This window comes from Gobius niger (genome assembly GCF_951799975.1).
Source record: "Gobius niger genome assembly, chromosome: 6".
NCBI classification, from domain to species: domain Eukaryota; kingdom Metazoa; phylum Chordata; class Actinopteri; order Gobiiformes; family Gobiidae; genus Gobius; species Gobius niger.
The window spans coordinates 37,866,903-37,886,858 of record NC_136857.1 but is presented as its reverse complement, the minus strand read 5'-3'; the positions used below and the strand labels follow the sequence as shown (position 1 = coordinate 37,886,858).

Below are 19,956 nucleotides of genomic sequence, written 5' to 3'. Positions count from 1 at the left end.
AAGTCAACAAAAACATGAGAAAACACAACAAAAAAATGACAAAAATGTGGCGACGTGACGAAAAGTTTCCGTCACTTTTGTAGGTCTTAGCTTTCAAATAAGGCGTTACATTGTTGATCTCCAGTCGAGAAGCTTTTAGATTTGGGTAAAGCCCAGTATAAAAAAACATGAATCTAAAAGGAATTCCGTGGAGTATGGTGCACCACAAGGTTCAATTTTGGGACCATTGTTATTTATTATTTATATTAATGAATTTGCTTCTGTTTCTACGACGACCTTTCCCGCTCTTTTTGCTGATGATGCCGATCAAAAATATAATAATAAAAAGCAGAACTGGGGAAAAAGCACTCGTTAATGTTAAGGCGGGGGTTAAGAGGTTAAAATATGTATTTGTGGAAGTCACAATTACGGTAATTTGGGCCAGGCTGGTCAGAGTCCAGGGCTGTTTTTCAGTCCCAGTCCGCCCCTGGTAATATTCATTTATTTATTTGCACATAAATAGGCTGCGTTCACGTGACATCACAACTTTCTAAAGAGCCTTGAGGTGGAGCAACTGACGGTGACTAACTGTGGTAACTGACAAAATGCATATTTTTATGTCTTTGTTTTTTGGCTCATATCTCAGTCATTACTGGAGGAATCCACATGAAACAAAAACTGTCACAAAGTTCATAATCTCCTCTGTCACATATGAACTAATGTACAATTATTTTCTCCGACAAACGTCAAAATTTGGCGACAATATGCGAAAACATGAGCGTGATGTCCAATAGAAAGGACTTTCAGACATAAGAATAAAATCACAGGTTTGTGAATCCGATCAGGATCAAATACTGATGAGGAAAAACATTTGTCAATTTTAGTTTTGGAGCTTTCTTACAAAAACTGTATTTCTCCCATAGAGTTGTATTGGCCCCGCCTCTTGTCACTCACTTTCATCACTTTTCTGTCCTTTTTTGTTGCTTTCAGTTTATTGTTTAATGTAGAAAACCCTCAGTCTTTACCAAAGAAGAGATGTTTCTGTTGCTATTTTCTGGCTTTTTTGTAAAACAATTTATGTTTCTTTGTTGTGTTTTCTCCTTGTTTTTGTTTCTTTTATGCCTTATTTTTTAGATTTGGGTAAAGTCAGGCTGGAGAAACTGCGCTCGGGTCAGGTGGGGGTCAGAGGTTAACTCTTTTACACTGACCTCCAAAATAAAACGTGCATCACTTTACGTGCAGGGGACGCTGTGGGGCGCAGCGCTGCCATCACCCCTCCAGTGGGGGCGCTAATGCTCCTGAGCTGGTCTAAACTCCATGTAAAGAAGAAGCTCCGCTCATGTGGCGGAGAGGAGGATGGTTCACCTAAAGTCTGGATTTGTTTGATTATGGACGAAATTGAGGTGAAAGTTGAAGAAGAACACGATCAGAAACGAATTCCTTTGCCAGGTTTGTTGACTTTTATTCTTTTGTAGTTTTGTTGAGCTCGTTTTCAGACACTTCCTGTGGGAAAAGTACCAATGTTTTGATCCAATATTGTACCTTGCTAACGGTTAGCCTAGCGATGTACGAGCACAGCTTCTCACCAGCCAGGTGCTACATTTGGAACAATCAACATATCAAGCATTGCAATAAAACGCTCTTTCTCCAAACCTGGTTTGATAATGGAATAATATGGACTAATCAACTCATCAATCAGCAGAGACTAGCATTCTCATACAACGAATTCATCACAATATACAGATCTCCAACTCCGCAGCGTGAATATGTTCAAGTTTGTAAATCTATACCAAAAGGAATAATGCATCTCTTAAAAAAATATCAATTTAATAATGAAACACAGAAAATTCAGAACAAATTGTTTATAGGAGAAATTGATATCACTAAAAGAACATGTCCAAACAAATACATCAGAAACCTCATCCAGCCTGTGCAGAGACCGAGAGCAACGCTGCACTGGAGCTCAGTGTTTGGGGAAGTAAACTGGAGCAGGGCGTGGCTGGTTGGTGAGAAGCTGTGCATCTATAATAAAGTCAAAGAAATCTCATACAAAATCCTACATAACTTATACCCTGCTAAAAAAACACACTTGAAAGATTCAAACTCGACATAGATTATAAATGCGACTTCTGTCAAACTGAAGAAGAAACCATCATCCACCTGTTTTATCACTGCACATACAGTCACAACCTATGGCTACACGTACAACAACTGATCCAGAACAAAACTGACCATGTGACCCACCTCCAGGAGAGTGACATCATGTTGTATTTTGATAATTCAAATATTCCCACAGACCTTTCCCTTCTGATTCAGACTATCCTCCACCTGGTCAAATATCATATTCATAAAACAAAGTGGGCACAAACAAAGCCAAATGGACTTCATTTTATAAACTAACTCAATCAGTATCTCAGAACAATGAAGACTGTGGTTAATCAAAGACATCAAAGCCCATAACGCATCCTGCAAATACCACATGTTAACACAGTAAATGCTATATCTATATGTCATCCTGTATTAGAATGACTTTATTTTCTGTATTTCCCTCTTCTCTCTTTTTTTGTTTTTCCTCTATGTTCGTTTTGGTTCTACGTCTCCCTCCTGGCCTTTAAACATGTGAATATGTGTTTTACATGTACACACGTCCCTCTGCAGTACTTTTGTTTTGTAATTACATTTCAAACTCTATTATATTCAACACCTTTAATGGCTTCAATGTGGTCAGACTAAAGTGGCCTTTGCTGCATGAAAACACAAACACCGGCCCTGAGGAAACAGAAGTGTTTTAATCAAGCAATGATTCATAAATAAAACCTTAAACGCTCTTCCGTTTGTGTGAGGTCTTTGGAGGGTTTTCAATGAAGTTTAAAGGAGCAGGCCATCGTTTTTACACACTGAGATATAGGGCTGCACGATATTGAAGTGACTTACGATATGTGATGTGGCTGTGCAATATCGCGATAACGATATTATTGCGATATTTCACCAAACACGATATGTTCCATTTTTTTCAGCAAATCGTGTCAAAAGAAGACTTAAAAAACACCCAATCAGGACCAAAACAAGGGTAGAATTTAACCTCTTAACTCCCGCCTGAACCGAGAGGATCTTTTTCCTCACTGGGTATTCAACTCATTTTTGTAACTTTTTTTGTCATTTTTTTGTCTTTTTTTGGTCATTTTTTTTGTCAAATTTTTGCTATTTTCACAGCTTTTTTCCAGAAGCTTTTGTATTGGGGTAAAGCCAAACTGGAGAAAATGTGCTCGGTTCAGGTGGGAGTTAAGGGGTTAATAAAGCTAGTAAATGTTAAACTAAAACTGAACTTTTACACATGACTTCAATGCATGTGTGGATTTCAGTCAGATGAAGGCTATGGGGATGTTGCGATATATTGTGGCTTCTCGCGATACGGATATCGCATCCGCTAATATCGCGATACGATATCTTTCGTGATATATTGTGCAGCCCTACTGAGATATGTTCTTACTCTAGCTTAGATGAGTTCATGTGTACCTGTCTGCTCTTCACGCGTGTCCTCAGTCACGTAAACACAGCACAGACGGCGTTAGCATTTAGCCTAAACCAAATGTCATTTAACTATTACAGATTTCATCATTAAAAGGAGACGCCATACGTTAGTTTTATGATTTAACAGAAATATATATGTTCAGTTTCAGCTGCTGTCGTACATGGGCTATATCAGGGGTAGGCAACGTCAGGCCCGGGGGCCAAATCCGGCCCTCCAGCACAGAACCTCTGGCCCCCAAGGTGATTTTGAGAAACATTATGACACAAATCAGAAAGTACTTTAACATTTTTAAGGTTAAATGGGAGAAATACTGTCAATGCACCCAATTAGGTCATGTCATGTACAACTCTGGCATTTGCAGAAAGTGCACTGGAAAAATAATAATAATTTTAAGGAAGAAATGACAGAAACCTACTTGAATTATGAGATTCAATCTACAGTTTGAGTAGATTTGCTCTGGTCTTAGTTCAGATAAAACATCTTATCACCAATGGAACATGTCATTATTCTCTTAACAGATTATATTGTATCATTTCAAGTGAAAAACAAATCTTTTTAAAAGTAAAAGTTAATTTGTCTGATTTCAAAGTGGGTTTTATGTTTGTTCCATTGGCATTTGTATCTTTATCTTAGATTAGTCCAAACAGACTCAAATCCAACATAAAGAACCTTTATTCAAGCAATTTTGAGTCATTTCTCTCATTTAAGATGCTAATTTTTCCAGTGTTGTGCTTTACTTTGGCCTAAAACTGGCGGCTTCGGCCCTCGGTCTTTTTACAATGAATAAAATTGGCCTCTGTTAAGAAAACTTGCCGACCCATAGGGCTGCTCGATTATTAAAAAAATAATAATCACGATTATTTTTGTCATAATTGAAATCATGATTATTCAAACGATTATTTGTTTATTTGTTTCCTTTAAAAAAGTCTTTATTTTATTTATATATTTTTTATTAATAAAAAAACGATGCTGAATATTTTCTGTTTTCTGAACAGTCATAAAAGTACAAATGATTTCAAGTTTGCCTCGATTAAGGAGAGGTCTCTGTTTCACGCCTGCCCCCTGCTGACCAGCCCTCACACCTGCACAAGCAAACTGAGCAGCGCGGCCTGATGACATCATCACACAGCACTGTTTGTTTTTATGTCAGACAAAAGCATGAGCCACGGCACGTGAAAAGCGAAGGGAAAATAATCCCAGCGCCGTGAAATAATGCAAGAAAAAAAAAATCTAAAAAAAAAACAACAACTTTTGTTTCGATTATGCTAATTTTTTAATCGTTTAGTGTAGTAATCGAAATCGTTATCGAATTTCGATTAATTGCACAGCCCTACCTACTCCCGGGCTATATCAAAACTAAAAGCATTGCACAGCAGGTAACATAAATTAATTCTTCTGAAAGTTCACTTTATTATTCAACAGAAACGGTGAATAATCACAAAATCTCAATGTTGATCCTTAGAATAACTCGTAGTTAAGGATGGTGACCTCTGGATCAGCGGTTTGTGTCCGTTACAGACGTCCAGGTTAAGGAGGAAGAGAGCGTGAAGCAGGAGGAAGAGCCGCTTCCACAGTTACCTCCTGTGTGCGTGAAGAGCGAAGAGTCCTCACTGTGGGGTCAGTCACCCTCAGTCTAATGTCTGGAAGGTTTCAGGTTAGATCTTTATAATAAAAACACATTTCCTCCGACAGACGTCCAGGTCCAGCGCAGCCCTGAGGACGCGTCGTACACTCAGCCGATTGAAGAGGATCCAGAGGAACCGAGCGCCCAGCGGGAGGAGGAGCCGCAGTTCTCTGGAGAGTCAGCGCTGCCAGGTCCGTCACAGCTCAGTCCCTTTGGAGACTCACAAGGTCTGACCTGGGATCCAGAACGATCCCCTCGGTATACAAGCGACTCTCTTTACAAGCAGCACAGGCTCAGCTTCATCTCTGTGGAAAAAGAGACACAAGGGCGTTTCTGTGATCATCAGAGCGTGTGGCAGCGAGGGAACGGCGTGATCAGCGCTGCGGCTAACAAAATGCTAATGGGGGAAAAGCAATAGTCCTTCGCCGTGGCAGCATTTTAAACGCTGATATTTCCACATCCACGATCTATGAGCAGATTTTTTGTGATTCATAATCCTGTTTGAATATAAGGCTAATAACACAAAGGTTTGGATTTGAAAACATTTTCTAGCACCCACTGCAGGCGGCAGTTCTCGCGCAGCCAGTGACGGAGTTCAGTTTGGAAGTAGAGGAGTGTTTTTTTAAAATGTTGTAATAATGCAGGAAATATACCGGATAAAACTAACACAGGAAGACTTGAGGGGCACAATACGTCAGTTTCCGCTTGACCGCTGCGTAAGAACACTTCACTGATGTGGGCGGTTCCTTCCTGCTCACGTATGTTCCACTGTGGAAATGTAGCTGATGCCGAATCTTTTTGTTCCAGGCATGTAAGGTGTGAGTGTGAAGGCTTTATTATGACCACTTTATAATCACCACCGTAGTGCAAACATGTCCTCATCTCAACTCCCACTATCATTCCCGTAGCCCAAGTCCCATGCGCTAGTACTAAAGCTAATGAGCTAATTCTCTATCTGTGGGCTAGCACTGTTAAAGTGTTGTTTTTACCTGGAATCACAGCTACAGTACCTTTTCTATGCTTTACTGAAATGACTGGTCCATCTCAACACACAGGCTTCAACCCCTTAACTCCCACCTGAACTGAACATTTTCTTCTGGAAAAAAGTTGTGAAAATAGCAACAAAACTGAGACGAAAACAATGATGGAAATGTGACAAAAAAGTGACGAAAAATTGATATAAAAGTGGCAAAAATGTGACAAAAAAATGACAAAAATGTGACAAAAATGTGACAAAAAATGACCAAAAAAATGACAAAAATGTGACAAAATGTGATAAAAATGTGACAAAATATGACAAATGTGACAAAAAAATAACAAAAATGTGTCAAAAATATGACAAAAAAAATTACTAAAAAATGGCACAAAAAAAGACAAAAAAATGACAAAAAAATGACAAAAAAATGACAAAAAAATGACAAATGTGACAAAAAATGGATTAAAAAAAATGTGATTAAAAAAGGGCAAAAATGTGACCAAAAAATGTATTTAAAAATGACGAAAAAATGACAAAAATGTGACAAAAAATTACTAAAAAATTTACAAAAATGTGATAAAAATTTGACAAAATATGACAAAAAAATGACACAAAATTAAAAAAAAAAAAGACAAAAATGTGACAAAAAATAAAAAAATGACAAAAATGTGACAAAATGTGATAAAAATTTGACAAAATATGACAAATGTGACAAAAAATGGATTAAAAAAATGTGATTAAAAAAAGGGCAAAAATGTGATAAAAATTAGACAAAAAAAGTACCAAAATTTGACAAAAAATGACAACAAAAAAAAGACAAAAATGTGATTAAAAAAAATGGACAAAAAAACGACAAAAAAGTTACAAAAATGAGTTGAACACCCAACAAAAAAATTATGAAGAAAAAGAATCTGATGACGTGAGGAAAAAGATCCTCTCGGTTCAGGCGGGAGTTGAGAGGTTAAATTATTCCCAATAAAATACATGTCCTGTTTTTGTGTAATCACTTATTTAACAGATGTATTTACATTTCAGGGCGTAACATGGAGGAGAAGTTAATCATCGCGGTTTGCAATCGGCCCGAGCTGTACGACACCAGATCTTACTACTACCGGGACAGGAAGAGAGGACGACTGGCCTGGAGGGAAGTGAGCGAGGAGACAGGAGCGCCAGGTAATATATCTCGCTTTGTAATTCACCTGTGGTTCATATTGGCCTTGTAATCTGCCTGGAGATCTTCAACACCAGTCGCACTCATTTATTGATCACACCATCAGTTTTTACATTCTAAACACCTTCTGACCAGTGTAAACACGTCAGCCTCAGACATTTCCACTGAGATAAGTGAACACATTGTAGAACTGTGTTTTCAGTGGACGTTTGCAAGAACAAGTGGAAAAGTCTGAGGGACACGTACGCCAAGAAGAAGAAGGACGAGGAGAAGAGGAAGAAGGACAGCGCGGAGAACCCCGACCACAGGCCCCAGTGGAGGTTCTTCGCGGTGCTGTCGTTCCTCGACCGGTTTGTAATAACGCGCTCCAACACCTCAGGACAGGAGAGCGACGAGGAGCAAGAGGTGGAAGGTGAGGAGGCCACGATTCAGCGCTCTTACACTTACCACAGTAATACAGACCGATATGGGTTTTTCTAAGGCCAATGTTTGGAACTAAATGTCTGGTCTAGACTCCTGTGAAAACAAAAATACTTGGCCACACCTGCAGAGGCCGATATCATGTTATTACTTTAGGTCAGGGGTAGGCAACGTCAGGCCCTCAAGAGAAACATTATTACACAAATCAGAAAGTACTTTTAACATTATTGGAGTTAAATGGGAGAAAAAAGGGTAGAAATACTGTCAATACACCCAATGAGGTCATATAGTATGTACAACACTGGGAAAGAATAATCGTTTTAAGGAAGAAATGACATAAATCTGCTTGAATTAAGAGGTTAAATCTTTGGTTTGAGTAGATTTGGTCTGGTCTTAGATGAGAGTTGTAGTAGTTGTTTATTCTTGTTCCATTGGCGCTAAAACATTTGTATCTTGGATTATTTCACACCGAACTACTTCAACATAGAATTTGATGAATTCAAGCCATTTTAAGTCATTTATCTAATTTAAGATTGTCATTTTTCCAGTGTTGTGCTTCACTTTGGGCTAATAATCATAATAATCAGCGCCTTCGGCCCTCGGTCTATTTACTATAAAGAAAATCGTCCCTCTGCTAAGAAAACTTGCCTACCCCTGCATTAGGTGATTCCATCATAGCTTCTGTTCAGCCTCGATTAGCTGCTGTTAGCATTAGCATGCTGTTGCTAACCGCGGCATTTTGTGCAATGATCAAAAACGCTATATGTGGCGTTCACGTTCTAGAATTCTATTTCATTTGGAGAGCAGGTGCCAATAATAAGTGGTGGCGTCAGAGCTCGACTTCCGGGTTCGCAGACGTGCGAGAAACTACAAAAAACTCTTTAAAACTACAGTCAATATTTGTGAAACTCAACTCAGTTACTGAACAGACCAGACAGACAGAACCATGAGCCAAACATGAACCTACTGCTGTAAAAGTCACATTTACCAACATCGCTTCGGGTTAGCGGAGATAAATGCTAACGGCACAGCAGCTACGCTAACCCCGGAAGTAGTGACAAGTTTTTTTCTCGCAGTGGAAGTCGTGACGTCACACTTAATAAACGTATACATTTCTATGGGAGAAAAACACAGTGACTGGATTCACAAACCTGACATCTTATTTTTATGTCTGAAACGCTCATGTTTCTGAATATTGGCTCCACTTTGGGACGCCTTTTATGAAGAAAGAATTAGACCATAGTTCATATGAGCTGAAGAGAGAACTTTGAACTTTGTGACAGTTTTTGTCACCATGGTTGCCGCCGTGGAATTTTCAGTTGCTCCACCTCAATATTAATCTGTAGGCTCTGTAGAATGTGGGGATGTCATGTGACTGCAACCGGTTAACCTCTTAACTCCCACCTGAACATGTTTTCTCCAAATTCTCCAAATCTAAAAGCTTCTTCAAAACAGAGGCAGAAAACGAGAAGAGGATGTAAACGCAACAACAAAAAGCTAAAAAGCGACAAAAATGACAAAAACTCAACAAAAAAGTGACAAAAATCCAGCAAAAAAGTGACAAAAATCCAGCAGAAAAAAGTGACAAAAATCCAGCAAAAAAGTGACAAAAATCCAGCAGAAAAGTGACAAAAATCCAGCAGAAAAAAGTGACAAAAATCCAGCAAAAAAGTGACAAAAATCCAGCAGAAAAAAGACAACAATCCAGCAAAAAAGTGACAGAAGAGCAGCAAAAAGTAATAAAAAAAGTGACAAAAACACATAAGGGAAATAAAAAGTGACGATGTGGCATAGAGGAGAGAATGGATTTGGTTTTGGCGGGTGGTAAGAGGTTAAAACCGGTGATTGAATTCTCCAGGTTCTGAGTCTGTCCATATTGACTGAGAAATTCACTGTATATTTAACAAACCTGTAGCGAACATATTTTCATCACGATGTTTCTCTTTCCCCTGGATGTGGGAGGACTTGTATTTAAGCCAAGACTTCGCTCTTTCTGATGCAAAACAAACGGTCTCTCTGTCTTTTGGTCCCAGAGATATCGGCTTTTATCGGCACTAGAATCAGCCGATAGCCGATGTTGTTAAATCCCCAAATATCGGTCCGATATATCGGCCGACCTCTAATAAATAGGGCTGGGCACCGTTAAAGATACCGGTATAGTATCGAGTAAATGGGCAGCATTAAAGGAAGTGACTTGGTTGTTTCAGCTCAAATAAATGATTTCCCCCCCCTAAAAATATCTGAATGTTAACCCCATTTTTTTCCTTTCTTTTATTACATGTTTTATCCTTATTTTTGCCCCAATTTCTTACTTTTTGGCAATTATTTAATACTAATACTTTCCCTATTTTCTCCCCTTTTCCCATAAGTATAATATATATATATTTATTTATGATGGAGTGATGGGGTTATTGTTGGATTTGGTCGAAGCCGTGGTTTTGTCTGTGGGGAAACAAAGAAAAAATGATCAAAGTAGTAAAATATTCAAGAAGCTTTTAGATTTGGGAGTTACTGTGGGGGTTAAGGGGTTAAACTGAAAGGCCACGTCCAGATCACTGACAGTAATTATAATACAAATGTATTTTCTCCCACAGACGGTCAGATCCACTGCAGTCCTGAGCCCAGCAGGAAGCGGGAAACGTCTCACACGTCACCGGCTGAAGATGAGCCGAGCGTCCCACAGGAGGAAGAGCCCACTCAGACTGAAGCCTTCTTTCTGCCAGGTCCGTCCCACAAACACAGGGTCAGAGTGAGTCACATGTCTCTGATTAAGGCCTGAGCTTCTGACCCGCTGTTTTCCAGAAGTCTCATCTGAGCTCGGGTCATGTTCAAAAGAAACATGCACACATATTATCATTTATAGCCTACCGTAAATGCTCTAATATAGGCCGGGGCCTTTATTTACTCAAGGGCATCTAGGACCAGGCCTTTATTAGAACCAGGCCACAATTAGAGACAGGCCTTTATTTCTATTTGAACAAAACGGACGACCAGGAAAAGGAAGAAAAACAAGATTTGTGTCCATTTGCACCTAAAATATTAGGTTCATTTATCAATTAACATTTATTAATGAACATTTCAAACCCTCTCCCAGCGGCTGGAACATTGACGCCTTTTATTTTGTCGGGACAACAGGAAGTGTTTCGTTGCTGTTAGTGGAGCTTTGACATCAGTGTCACTGCAGGTTTCTGTTTCGTTTTTACCGGATTATTTGTTGTTATCTTGTGTAAAAGGCGAGTTTAGACGGAGCGTTTGTGTTTGTGATCGATCATGAGACTGACCCGAGAGAAGACGAGACGCTCGCGCTGATCGGAGGAGTTATTTTGAGGCGTGGGACTGACCTGCACACGGAGCAGCTGGACGTGCTTTGAAGACGCGATGGTGACTTTATTAAAACCCTGGAGGGTCACACAACATTTGTTGTTTGCCCTGTTTCCACAAATAATCACTGGAGGTTTGAAAAGTTGCTAAATCTGTGTCAAAGTTACGCTCGGATCAGCTCCTCCGCAGCGTCCCCCTCGGCCCGGGTTCCCGTTTGTTACTTCCTGCACGTGAGTTTTCATTTACACCAGTATGAGACAAATTCCTAACATGGGGAATATTTCTACTGCTATAGTTTCTAATAAAAGCCCCGGCCTGTTTTAGAGACCGGCTTTAATTTGCCTCCGCCAGCCGCGAACCCGGCCCCTGTCGGAGGCCCGGCCCCTGTCGGAGGCCCGGCCCCTGTCGGAGGCCCGGCCCCTGTCGGAGGCCTGGCCCCTGTCGGAGGCCCGGCCCCTGTCGGAGGCCCGGCCTCTAATGGTATACAGGCCAGTATTAGAGAATTTACGGTATTTTTAAATCAATGGAATCAAAGGTAAATAATCAATGGCATCAATATTGAGCTCAAATAGCGTTTCAAATTTGAACTTTTACCTGAAACATGATTGTTTCACCCATGAAATGAACCAGATTAAAGACCACATGAGACCAGCTCACCCTCTGTCTTTAGAGTTGCTGATGAAGTCTTTTAGATGAGTTGAAACGACTAAAAGGAATAGGCCACCGTTTTTACATACTGAGATATGTTCTTACCTAACCTTAGACGTGTTAATATATCCCCGTCTGGTCTTTGTCCGTGCGCTCTGTCACGCAAACGGAGCACATACGCAGCCTCTCCCACATGTCACATAGCTCCAAAAAAGCTCACGATAGAAGCTACCAAGCTCTTCCACGTGTTCCCTATTTAAATAAAGTTACGTGAAGTGTTTCATGCGAAGTATATTTACACAGAAATGTAGCATGTCGATTTTATAAGCAGATAAAAAGGGGAACTATATTGTGAGGCGTAATGATACGAGGAGCACAGCGTCCGCGCAGTAACTCCTAAAGACTTCCCCCGCTCACTTCCGTCAATAGAAGCTGTGTGACTTGTACAGAGCCTTTTACAACAAGCAGAAAATATATTTTCGGAAAGTGCTGCGCATTCCTACCTCATGGTCGAGCTTTTTTGGAGCTATATGACATGTGGGAGAGGCTGCGTATGTGCTCCGTCTGCGTGACAGAGCGCACGGACAAAGACCAGACGGGGATATATTAACTCGGTAAGAACATATCTCAGTATGTAAAAACGGTGGCCTATTCCTTTAAGAAGCGTCTGTCACTCACATTATGTAAATCTAATAAAAATCAAATGTTTGTAACGTCCATCTAATCAAAACCTGATATACTTAAATCGTTGCTTTGCAATAGGACATATATATGTTTTGTATAATCTAACAGAGGTATTTATATTTCAGGGATTTACCTGGAGGACAAGTTAATCATCGCGGTTTGTAATCGGCCCGAGTTATACGACTCCAGGTCAACCCACTATCGGGACAGGAAGCGAGCGAGACTGGCCTGGAGAGAGATCAGCAAAGAACTTGGAGTCCCAGGTAAGATGATTTTACTCATGTATTTATTACACCATTAGTTTTTTTATCTCCTGGGTTCACCTGGTTAAGCTGCTGTTCCATGTTTGAATGTTCTGTAGATTATAAACATAACTTAAATCTTACCTGTGAGTTTGTAAACTCTTCCTAATCTCTCTCCAGTGGAGATGTGCAAAACCAAGTGGAAGGGTCTGAGGGACACTTACACCAAGAAGAAGCGCGAGGAGGAGAAGAGGAAGAAGGACAGCGGGTCTAAAGCCGAGCCCAGGCCACAGTGGAGGTTCTTTGCGGTGCTGTCGTTCCTGGACCAGTTCCTGATGCCGCGCAACAGCAGGACGCGGCACGGGGACCCGGCCGAGGACCTGCACTCCAACACCTCGGGCCCGGAGAGCGACGAGGAGCCAGAGGGTACGTCGGCCTCATCACTCACTCTTTATTTGCTCTTTGTTGATTCATGTTCTGATGCTTAGAGCTGGGCCATGGTGGATTATTTTCTCCATATTGATTGATTTTTTGTTTTTTCAAAAGACGAGCAGAAAAGCCTCGCAGTAACATTCCCGTCTCACCCTCACCTTCACCACATCAACACAACGCAAAGGTTAAGGTTCTTTATTGGTCATTATAACAACTGTACAGCGACGTTTGAAGGCACTGCAAAAAGGTGGATGTTTCTGTGAGACCTGCTACTGTACAGTGCATTTATAAGAATCCATCTTATTCCTCCGCCCATGAGCCTCTGCGTGAAGGATGTGGACCACTCTCTCTTTGCATGTGGACCGTTCGCTCTAATCCAGTTTTTATGAGCTTCAGAAACTTAAACTATGTGGGAACACGAGCCGTCACCACTGGAACCAAACTACGAGCTGCCATGAGCTGCTCTCAAGAAACTTAGGACTGAAAATGGATCAAGTCGTCTCCACTTAACTTCTGTGGAGCTTCTAATCCTGTGAACTTTTCATATGATATGATTCATCTTCACATTTTCAGATTACACGGAGGGACAGTCTGTTTACGAAGCTTATTGTGTATCTTTGAATAACCAAGACATTTAAAATACCCAACTGTCCCAGTTTAAGCCCAGCTTTAGGGACATGTTCCAGAGCCACGTGTTTCTTTCCAAAGGAACAGCAAAACATGTTCCTGAGCAGCGCAAGGACCTCTTTACAAATGTTACGGAGGCCGATCGTTGACATAGACTTTATATTTAAATGGATGTCTCCTCCTCACTCCTCCCCGTTTACCACAATGACCATTGTCGAGGGGGAATTCATGGAGGATTTACAGGCTCCTCCTCCCCAGCTCTGACGAAGCATGTTCCTAAAAAGGGCATAAGGGCGGGATCTTCACCGTAGACTCCGCCCTTGTGTGACGTGTAGCTCGCGTAGCTCCAATGCTAACAGTCCGACCCTCATTAAGTACCAGATTTCTAAAATTCTTCTTATGAAAACCAGCCTGGTTTCATATATTGTGACTAACCCAGCGTTATCTCAGGAGGAAGATCAGCCTAGTCTAGTGTTGAAAACATTGAAACCAGGCATTAAAGTTGTTTTTAAGGTGTTTAAACTGTTGTTTTTCAATGGGGGCCTAGCGGTGATACAGAGGTTCTACAGCAATGGCGGAGCAATGGCGGCCTCCAGTGTCGTGGTCATAAAGCAGAGCAGCCAGCGCCCATTGGTCGTTAATCATCTTCAAATAAACCTCTATGTGAAACAAAAACTCGCCCTGGAAACCACTGGAACCCCCTGGAAACCCCTGGAAACCACTGGAACCCCCTGGAACCCCCTGGAAACCACTGGAAACCACTGGAAACACTCAGACAAGCTCAAGCTCAGAGCAACTTCCTGCATCTCAGAAATCACTTCCATCCTGGTTTCTACAGAAGCCCCAGGAATAACATGGCAAAAAGACAAACCTACAATTCACTGTCAGAAGTCCAGCTGATCCACTCCCTGCTGCTTCTTTCAGCTACAGCGATCCAAAATAAAAACAAAATGATTTCCTCAAAGGGACTTTCCTGGGTCCTCTGACGGCCCCTCAGTGTCTCAGTTTTACTCATTAGACGAGTTGGAGCGAGTTTGTAGCTGATTTTATTGTTATATTCACCAGATTGTCTCCTCTTGCTGTCGTGCATCAGCTTCCTGTTTGTCCGAGTGCTTCCCTGGGTCTGATCTTAAAGGCGCAGCAGTGTCTGGATTCTTTTACATCTGTGTCTTTCTTCGTGTTCAGAGGGACGATGCTTCTTGTGATGCATAAATTAGTCTGTATAACCCCATTTTGTTGAAATGATCCATTGGCAGATGTTAAGACACTTTCCCTGTAAACATGTGGGCGCTTCCTGCTTCAACAGGATTGGCCAATAATCCTGTCAATTAAAACACACAAACAACAGAGATCGACCCTCATTAAAATGGTGATTTTATTAAAATACACTGAATTGCCCAGCCCTATAATAGTGGTGAGAAGTAGCGATATTGTTTTTTACGATCAGCAGCACTTTGTAGTTTAGTTTATTTCTTATTTGGTGTCATGCACCTAAAGGTGCCCAGCCCGCATGGGCTTATAAGACACAAATGCAGGCAGACATCAGAAGAGCATTAAACAAAGAGTGTCCTCTTCCGTGTAAGCGCTAAACAAACACTTAGACAAATGAAATGGCTGATACTTGAACAAGAACTTAAGCCTTTCCTCATCGGACTTTTCAAACAAACGTAACATCAGACAGTTTACAAAATAACTGCCTTCTCGGTTCATGATACAAAGGACAATAAAACACAAAATGCGATTCATTTTCAATATCATTAAACTGACACTAACAACAAGTCCACTCCTCCTCCTCTGGGACCGAGTGAAATCGTCCCGTCTCCAGTGCCGGGGCAGAGTCCCGGACCTCAGCTGAGCACAGACTGACCTCTGACCTCTGGATCGGTTCAGGGTCACATAGGGCTCAGGACCAAAATGATCTTTAATCAAAATACAAGTTCTCAGCTTTGGCTTAAACAAGACATCATTTAACCATTTAAGTTTATACTTTTCAAAGTAGACTTTTTTTTAATTTCTCCAACATCACATCTCAACTTATTTCTAAAAATAAACTGGAGATCAGCATCAACAAAAATGTTCTCCATCTGCACACTCCAAATGTATCTATTAGACAGGTCCCATTTAAAGATGTGTGTGGACAGTCTAGTGTCAGACATATTGATAAACCTATTCCATAACTGTACCATGTCACAAACATGCCTCTCTTCACATGGTCCCCAGCCCATGTCCCCGTACAGAGCCAGCTCAGGGCTGTTTTTGTGAACTTTGTAAATGTGTTTGTTGTTAAAATGTGCTTCATAAATAAAGTGGACTGGATCACATGACTTGCTCTGTCTGATCACATGTGAACACTGTTCCAGCAGAGCCGGCTGAGCCTCAGGAGCCGAGGGCCCCTCCGTCGCCTGTGGCCTCCTCTGGCTCCCAGTCTCCATTCCCTGGTCCGTCTCCGTCGGCCGCCCCGTCCGCCTCTGCTCCTGCGGCCTCAGGTGTGTGGAGGATGTTCTGATTCATCTGATCTGATGTGTGTTTGAGAATGTGGAGGAGCACAGGAAATGCACATGAGAAGAACTGTTCTTACCTGAGCTTAGATGAGTTGATGAGTACCTAGTCTTTGTGCGTGTGCTCAGTCATGCTAATGTTGTTAGCATTTAGCCGCTCCCAGCAAAGGTATAGCTCCAAACTGAGATGAAGTTAGAAGCCACCGAGCTGTTCCTGTTTAAATACAGTTATGTGATTCGTTACACGATCCAAGTCTAGTTACAGAAAATTCAACATGTGGATTTTCTAAGTGGATAAAAAGGGGAACTATATTGTAAGGCGTAGTAATATCTTAGGAGCACTTCGACTTTACTGTGCGGACGTCAAAGTGCTCCTAAGAGTTACTACGCCTTACAATATAGTTCCCCTTTTTAATCTCTTAACTCCCGCCTGAACCGAGCAATTTTCTCCAGTTTGGCTTTACCCCAGTCCAAAAGCTTCTGGAAAAAAGGTGAGAAAATAGCAACAAAACTGAGACGAAAACAATGATGGAAATGTGACAAAAAAGGGAGAAAACTTAGACCAAAAAATGACCAAAAAATGACCAAAAATGTACAAAAAAAATGACGAAAAAATGTAAAAAAAAATAATTGATGAACATGTGACAAAAAGTGACAAAAAATTTACTATTTGACCAAAAAATTACTTCCCTGGCGCCCGGAAGTAAGGGATGCCGTCAAGCTGAAGAAGGAGTCCTACCTGGCCTTGTTGGCTTGTGGGACTCCTGAGGCAGCTGAGAGGTACCGGCAGGCCAAGCGTGCTTCGGCTCGTTCGGTCGCGGAGGCCAAAACTCGTGTCTGGGAGGAGTTCGGGGAGGCCATGGAGGAAGACTATCGGTCGGCCTCGAAGAGATTCTGGCAAACCATCCGGCGCCTCAGGAGGGGGAAGCAGTGCTTCACCAGCACTGTTTACAGTGCGGGTGGGGGGCTGCTGACCTCAACTGGGGATGTCGTCGGGCGGTGGAAGGAGTACTTCGAGGACCTCCTCAATCCCGCCGTCACGTCTTCCAATGAGGAAGCAGAGGCTGGGGACTCGGAGGTGGGCTCGCCCATCACCGGGTCTGAAGTCACCGAGGTGGTGAGAAAGCTCCTCGGTGGCTCCGGGGGTGGATGAGATTCGTCCTGAGTACCTTAAGTCTCTGGATGTTGTAGGACTGTCTTGGCCGACACGTCTCTGCAACATCGCATGGCGGTCGGGGACAGTGCCCCTGGATTGGCAGACCGGGGTGGTGGTCCCTCTCTTTAAGAAGGGGGATCGGAGAGTGTGCTCCAAGAACAGAGGGATCACACTCCTTAGCCTCCCCGGTAAGGTCTACTCCAGGGTGCTGGAGAGGAGGATCCGGCCGATAGTTGAACCTCGGATCCAGGAGGAACAATGCGGTTTTCGTCCTGGTCGTGGCACACTGGACCAGCTCTATACCCTCCGTCGGGTGCTCGAGGGTTCGTGGGAGTTCGCCCAACCAGTCCACATGTGTTTTGTGGATCTGGAGAAGGCGTTCGACCGCGTCCCTCGTGGTGCCCTGTGGGGGGTGCTCCGGGAGTATGGGGTCCGGGGCCCTCTGCTAAGGGCTGTCCGTTCCCTGTATGAGCAGCAGGAGCTTGGTTCGCATTGCCGGCAGTAAGTCAGACCTGTTCCCGGTGCGTGTTGGTCTCCGCCAGGGCTGCCCTTTGTCACCGGTTCTGTTCATTACTTTTATGGACAGAATTTCTAGGCGCAGCCAGGGGCCGGAGGGTGTCCGGTTTGGGAGCCTCAGGATCTCATCTCTGCTGTTTGCGGATGATGTTGTTCTGATGGCTTCAACAAATCAGGATTCAGCTGCTCTGGGGCGGTTTGCAGCCGAGTGTGTAGCGGCCGGGATGAGGATCAGCACCTCCAAATCTGAGGCCATGGTTCTCCTTCCCCTCTTCAGGTCGGTGAGTCCTTACCTCAAGTGGAGGAGTTCAAGTATCTCGGGGTCTTGTTCTCAGTGAGGGACGGATGGAGCGTGAGATGGACAGACGGATCGGTGCGGCGTCAGCAGTGATGCGGTCGCTGTATCGGTCTGTCGTGGTGAAGAGGGAGCTGAGTCGGAGGGCAAAGCTCTCGATTTACTGATCGATCTACGTTCCCACCCTCACCTATGGTCATGAGATTTGGGTCATGACCGAAAGGACGAGATCGCGAATACAAGCGGCCGAAATGAGTTTCCTTCGCAGGGTGGCTGGGCGCACCCTCCGAGATCGGGTGAGGAGCTCAGTTACCCGGGAGGAGCTTTCAAATGAGGCGTTACACTGGCCTACAGGATTTGGGCAAAGCTGAACTGGAGAAAATGCTCTCGGTTCAGGCGGGAGTTAAGAGGTTAATAGTCATTTAGAAAAGTCCAGTGATCCTCGTTTTTACAGTTTATTAATTGATATAATTGATTTGCAAGAAAAGATCAGACTTTATTGATCCGACACTGGGAATAAAAATAATTCACTTTTCCACTCGCAACAGCCACTTGTAATATCGGATCTCGGCCGATACTCAAACCCCAGTGTCTGTATCTCTGTGTGTCTCTCGTCCTGGTTTGAGCTGGTTCGTCACTGATCAGTTTCTCTGCAGTCGGATTATTATTATCATTGATTGTGCCTCATGTTTGTGTCGTTGCAGCTCAGAGGAGGAGAGCGCTGCGCCGTCCCCGGGAGCCGTCCTCGTCGGTGGAGGAGGCGCTCCTGGAGTACCTGAGGCAGCCTCCGCCCCCCCCGCCCCGGGAGTTCACCCCCTTGGAGCACTACCTCCTCAGCCTCGCCCCCTCCCTGGAGAGACTGCCCTTTTTGGACCAAGAGCTGGTTAAAACCAAAATGAATCAGATCATTTTAAACCACTTAAAGAATCTGAGCCCGGATTAGAAGTTAAAGGTCACGTTCTCGCCAGGGAAGGACTTATAGGGACCCTAAAGGACTCGTAAGGACCCGAAAGGACCCGAAAGGACCCGAAAGGACCTGTGGGCGTCGCCTCCTCCTTATTCTATAGAGCTCCACAGTCCCGCCCCTCGCAGTCCTGTTGCTCCGGAAGCAAAAAATCCCCGTCTACACGACCGTCGATTTTCCAAAAATTCAAATATTAAGAGTTTAACGTCACCGCAAAAGCTAATCAGCTCTGTAGCAATTCGAGAGCATAAAAAGTTTCATTTCAATCCAAAAAGAAGACGACATGTTGAAGAAAAGGCAAAGGTACAAGGCTGTGACATCATTCACTTCCTGACTATAGAAACTCCGTATCCCAAGAACCATTGCGACATCGCGCCCGCTGGTCAAGGCAACCAGGTTTTCAGCAAACACGGCCAGTTTCTTTTACTTTGCAGACAAAAGTTCTATATTATTTCACTATTAAACAATCTGAATCCTGCTAATGTGATTAAAAATGATGGTGGTTCGTTTAATTGATCGTTGGGAACATTTTTTTGATCCATCTGACGTTTTTCTTCCTCTCAGTGTTAGATTTGGATAAAACATCAACTATCTGCCTGCATTATGTTTGAATACATTGTTTATAATATGTTTTCTACATTACGATGAATAAACACGTGTGGGAACGTGAAGCTCCACCAATCAAAAGCCTCGAAGTAGATCATGGGACTCCCGAGCATCCTGGGTAATGTAGTTCTAGGACGAAGGCTCGCAGTTAAACTAGAATGATCTCATACGTGCTTTTTTCACCTGCATCTGACTTTGCGGTCGCTTTGTAACCACAGAGCTGGATTCAGCCCAAGAGTTAAAGACTTTATTCCAAATCAATACG

The 19,956-nt window shown here is 42.8% G+C and overlaps 1 protein-coding gene and 1 long non-coding RNA gene across 2 annotated transcripts; both read left to right on the top strand.

Annotated features, from left to right (window-relative positions):
• Nucleotides 1–1,301: 1,301 nt before the first annotated feature.
• On the top strand, nt 1,302–5,273 carry LOC306964955. Its single transcript, XR_013793007.1, has 3 exons — nt 1,302–1,428; nt 5,030–5,128; nt 5,204–5,273. It is a non-coding gene; the product is annotated as an uncharacterized lncRNA (long non-coding RNA).
• Nucleotides 5,274–7,149: 1,876 nt separating this feature from the next.
• LOC306964882 (uncharacterized protein) lies at nt 7,150–19,064 on the top strand (the record flags this gene model as incomplete). Its single annotated transcript, XM_079559049.1, has 7 exons — nt 7,150–7,284; nt 7,485–7,694; nt 10,297–10,425; nt 12,481–12,618; nt 12,778–13,023; nt 16,017–16,142; nt 18,826–19,064. The coding sequence occupies exons 1-7, from the start codon at nt 7,155–7,157 to the stop codon at nt 19,062–19,064; spliced, it is 1,218 nt and encodes a 405-aa protein (XP_079415175.1). The 5' UTR covers nt 7,150–7,154.
• Nucleotides 19,065–19,956: the final 892 nt, after the last annotated feature.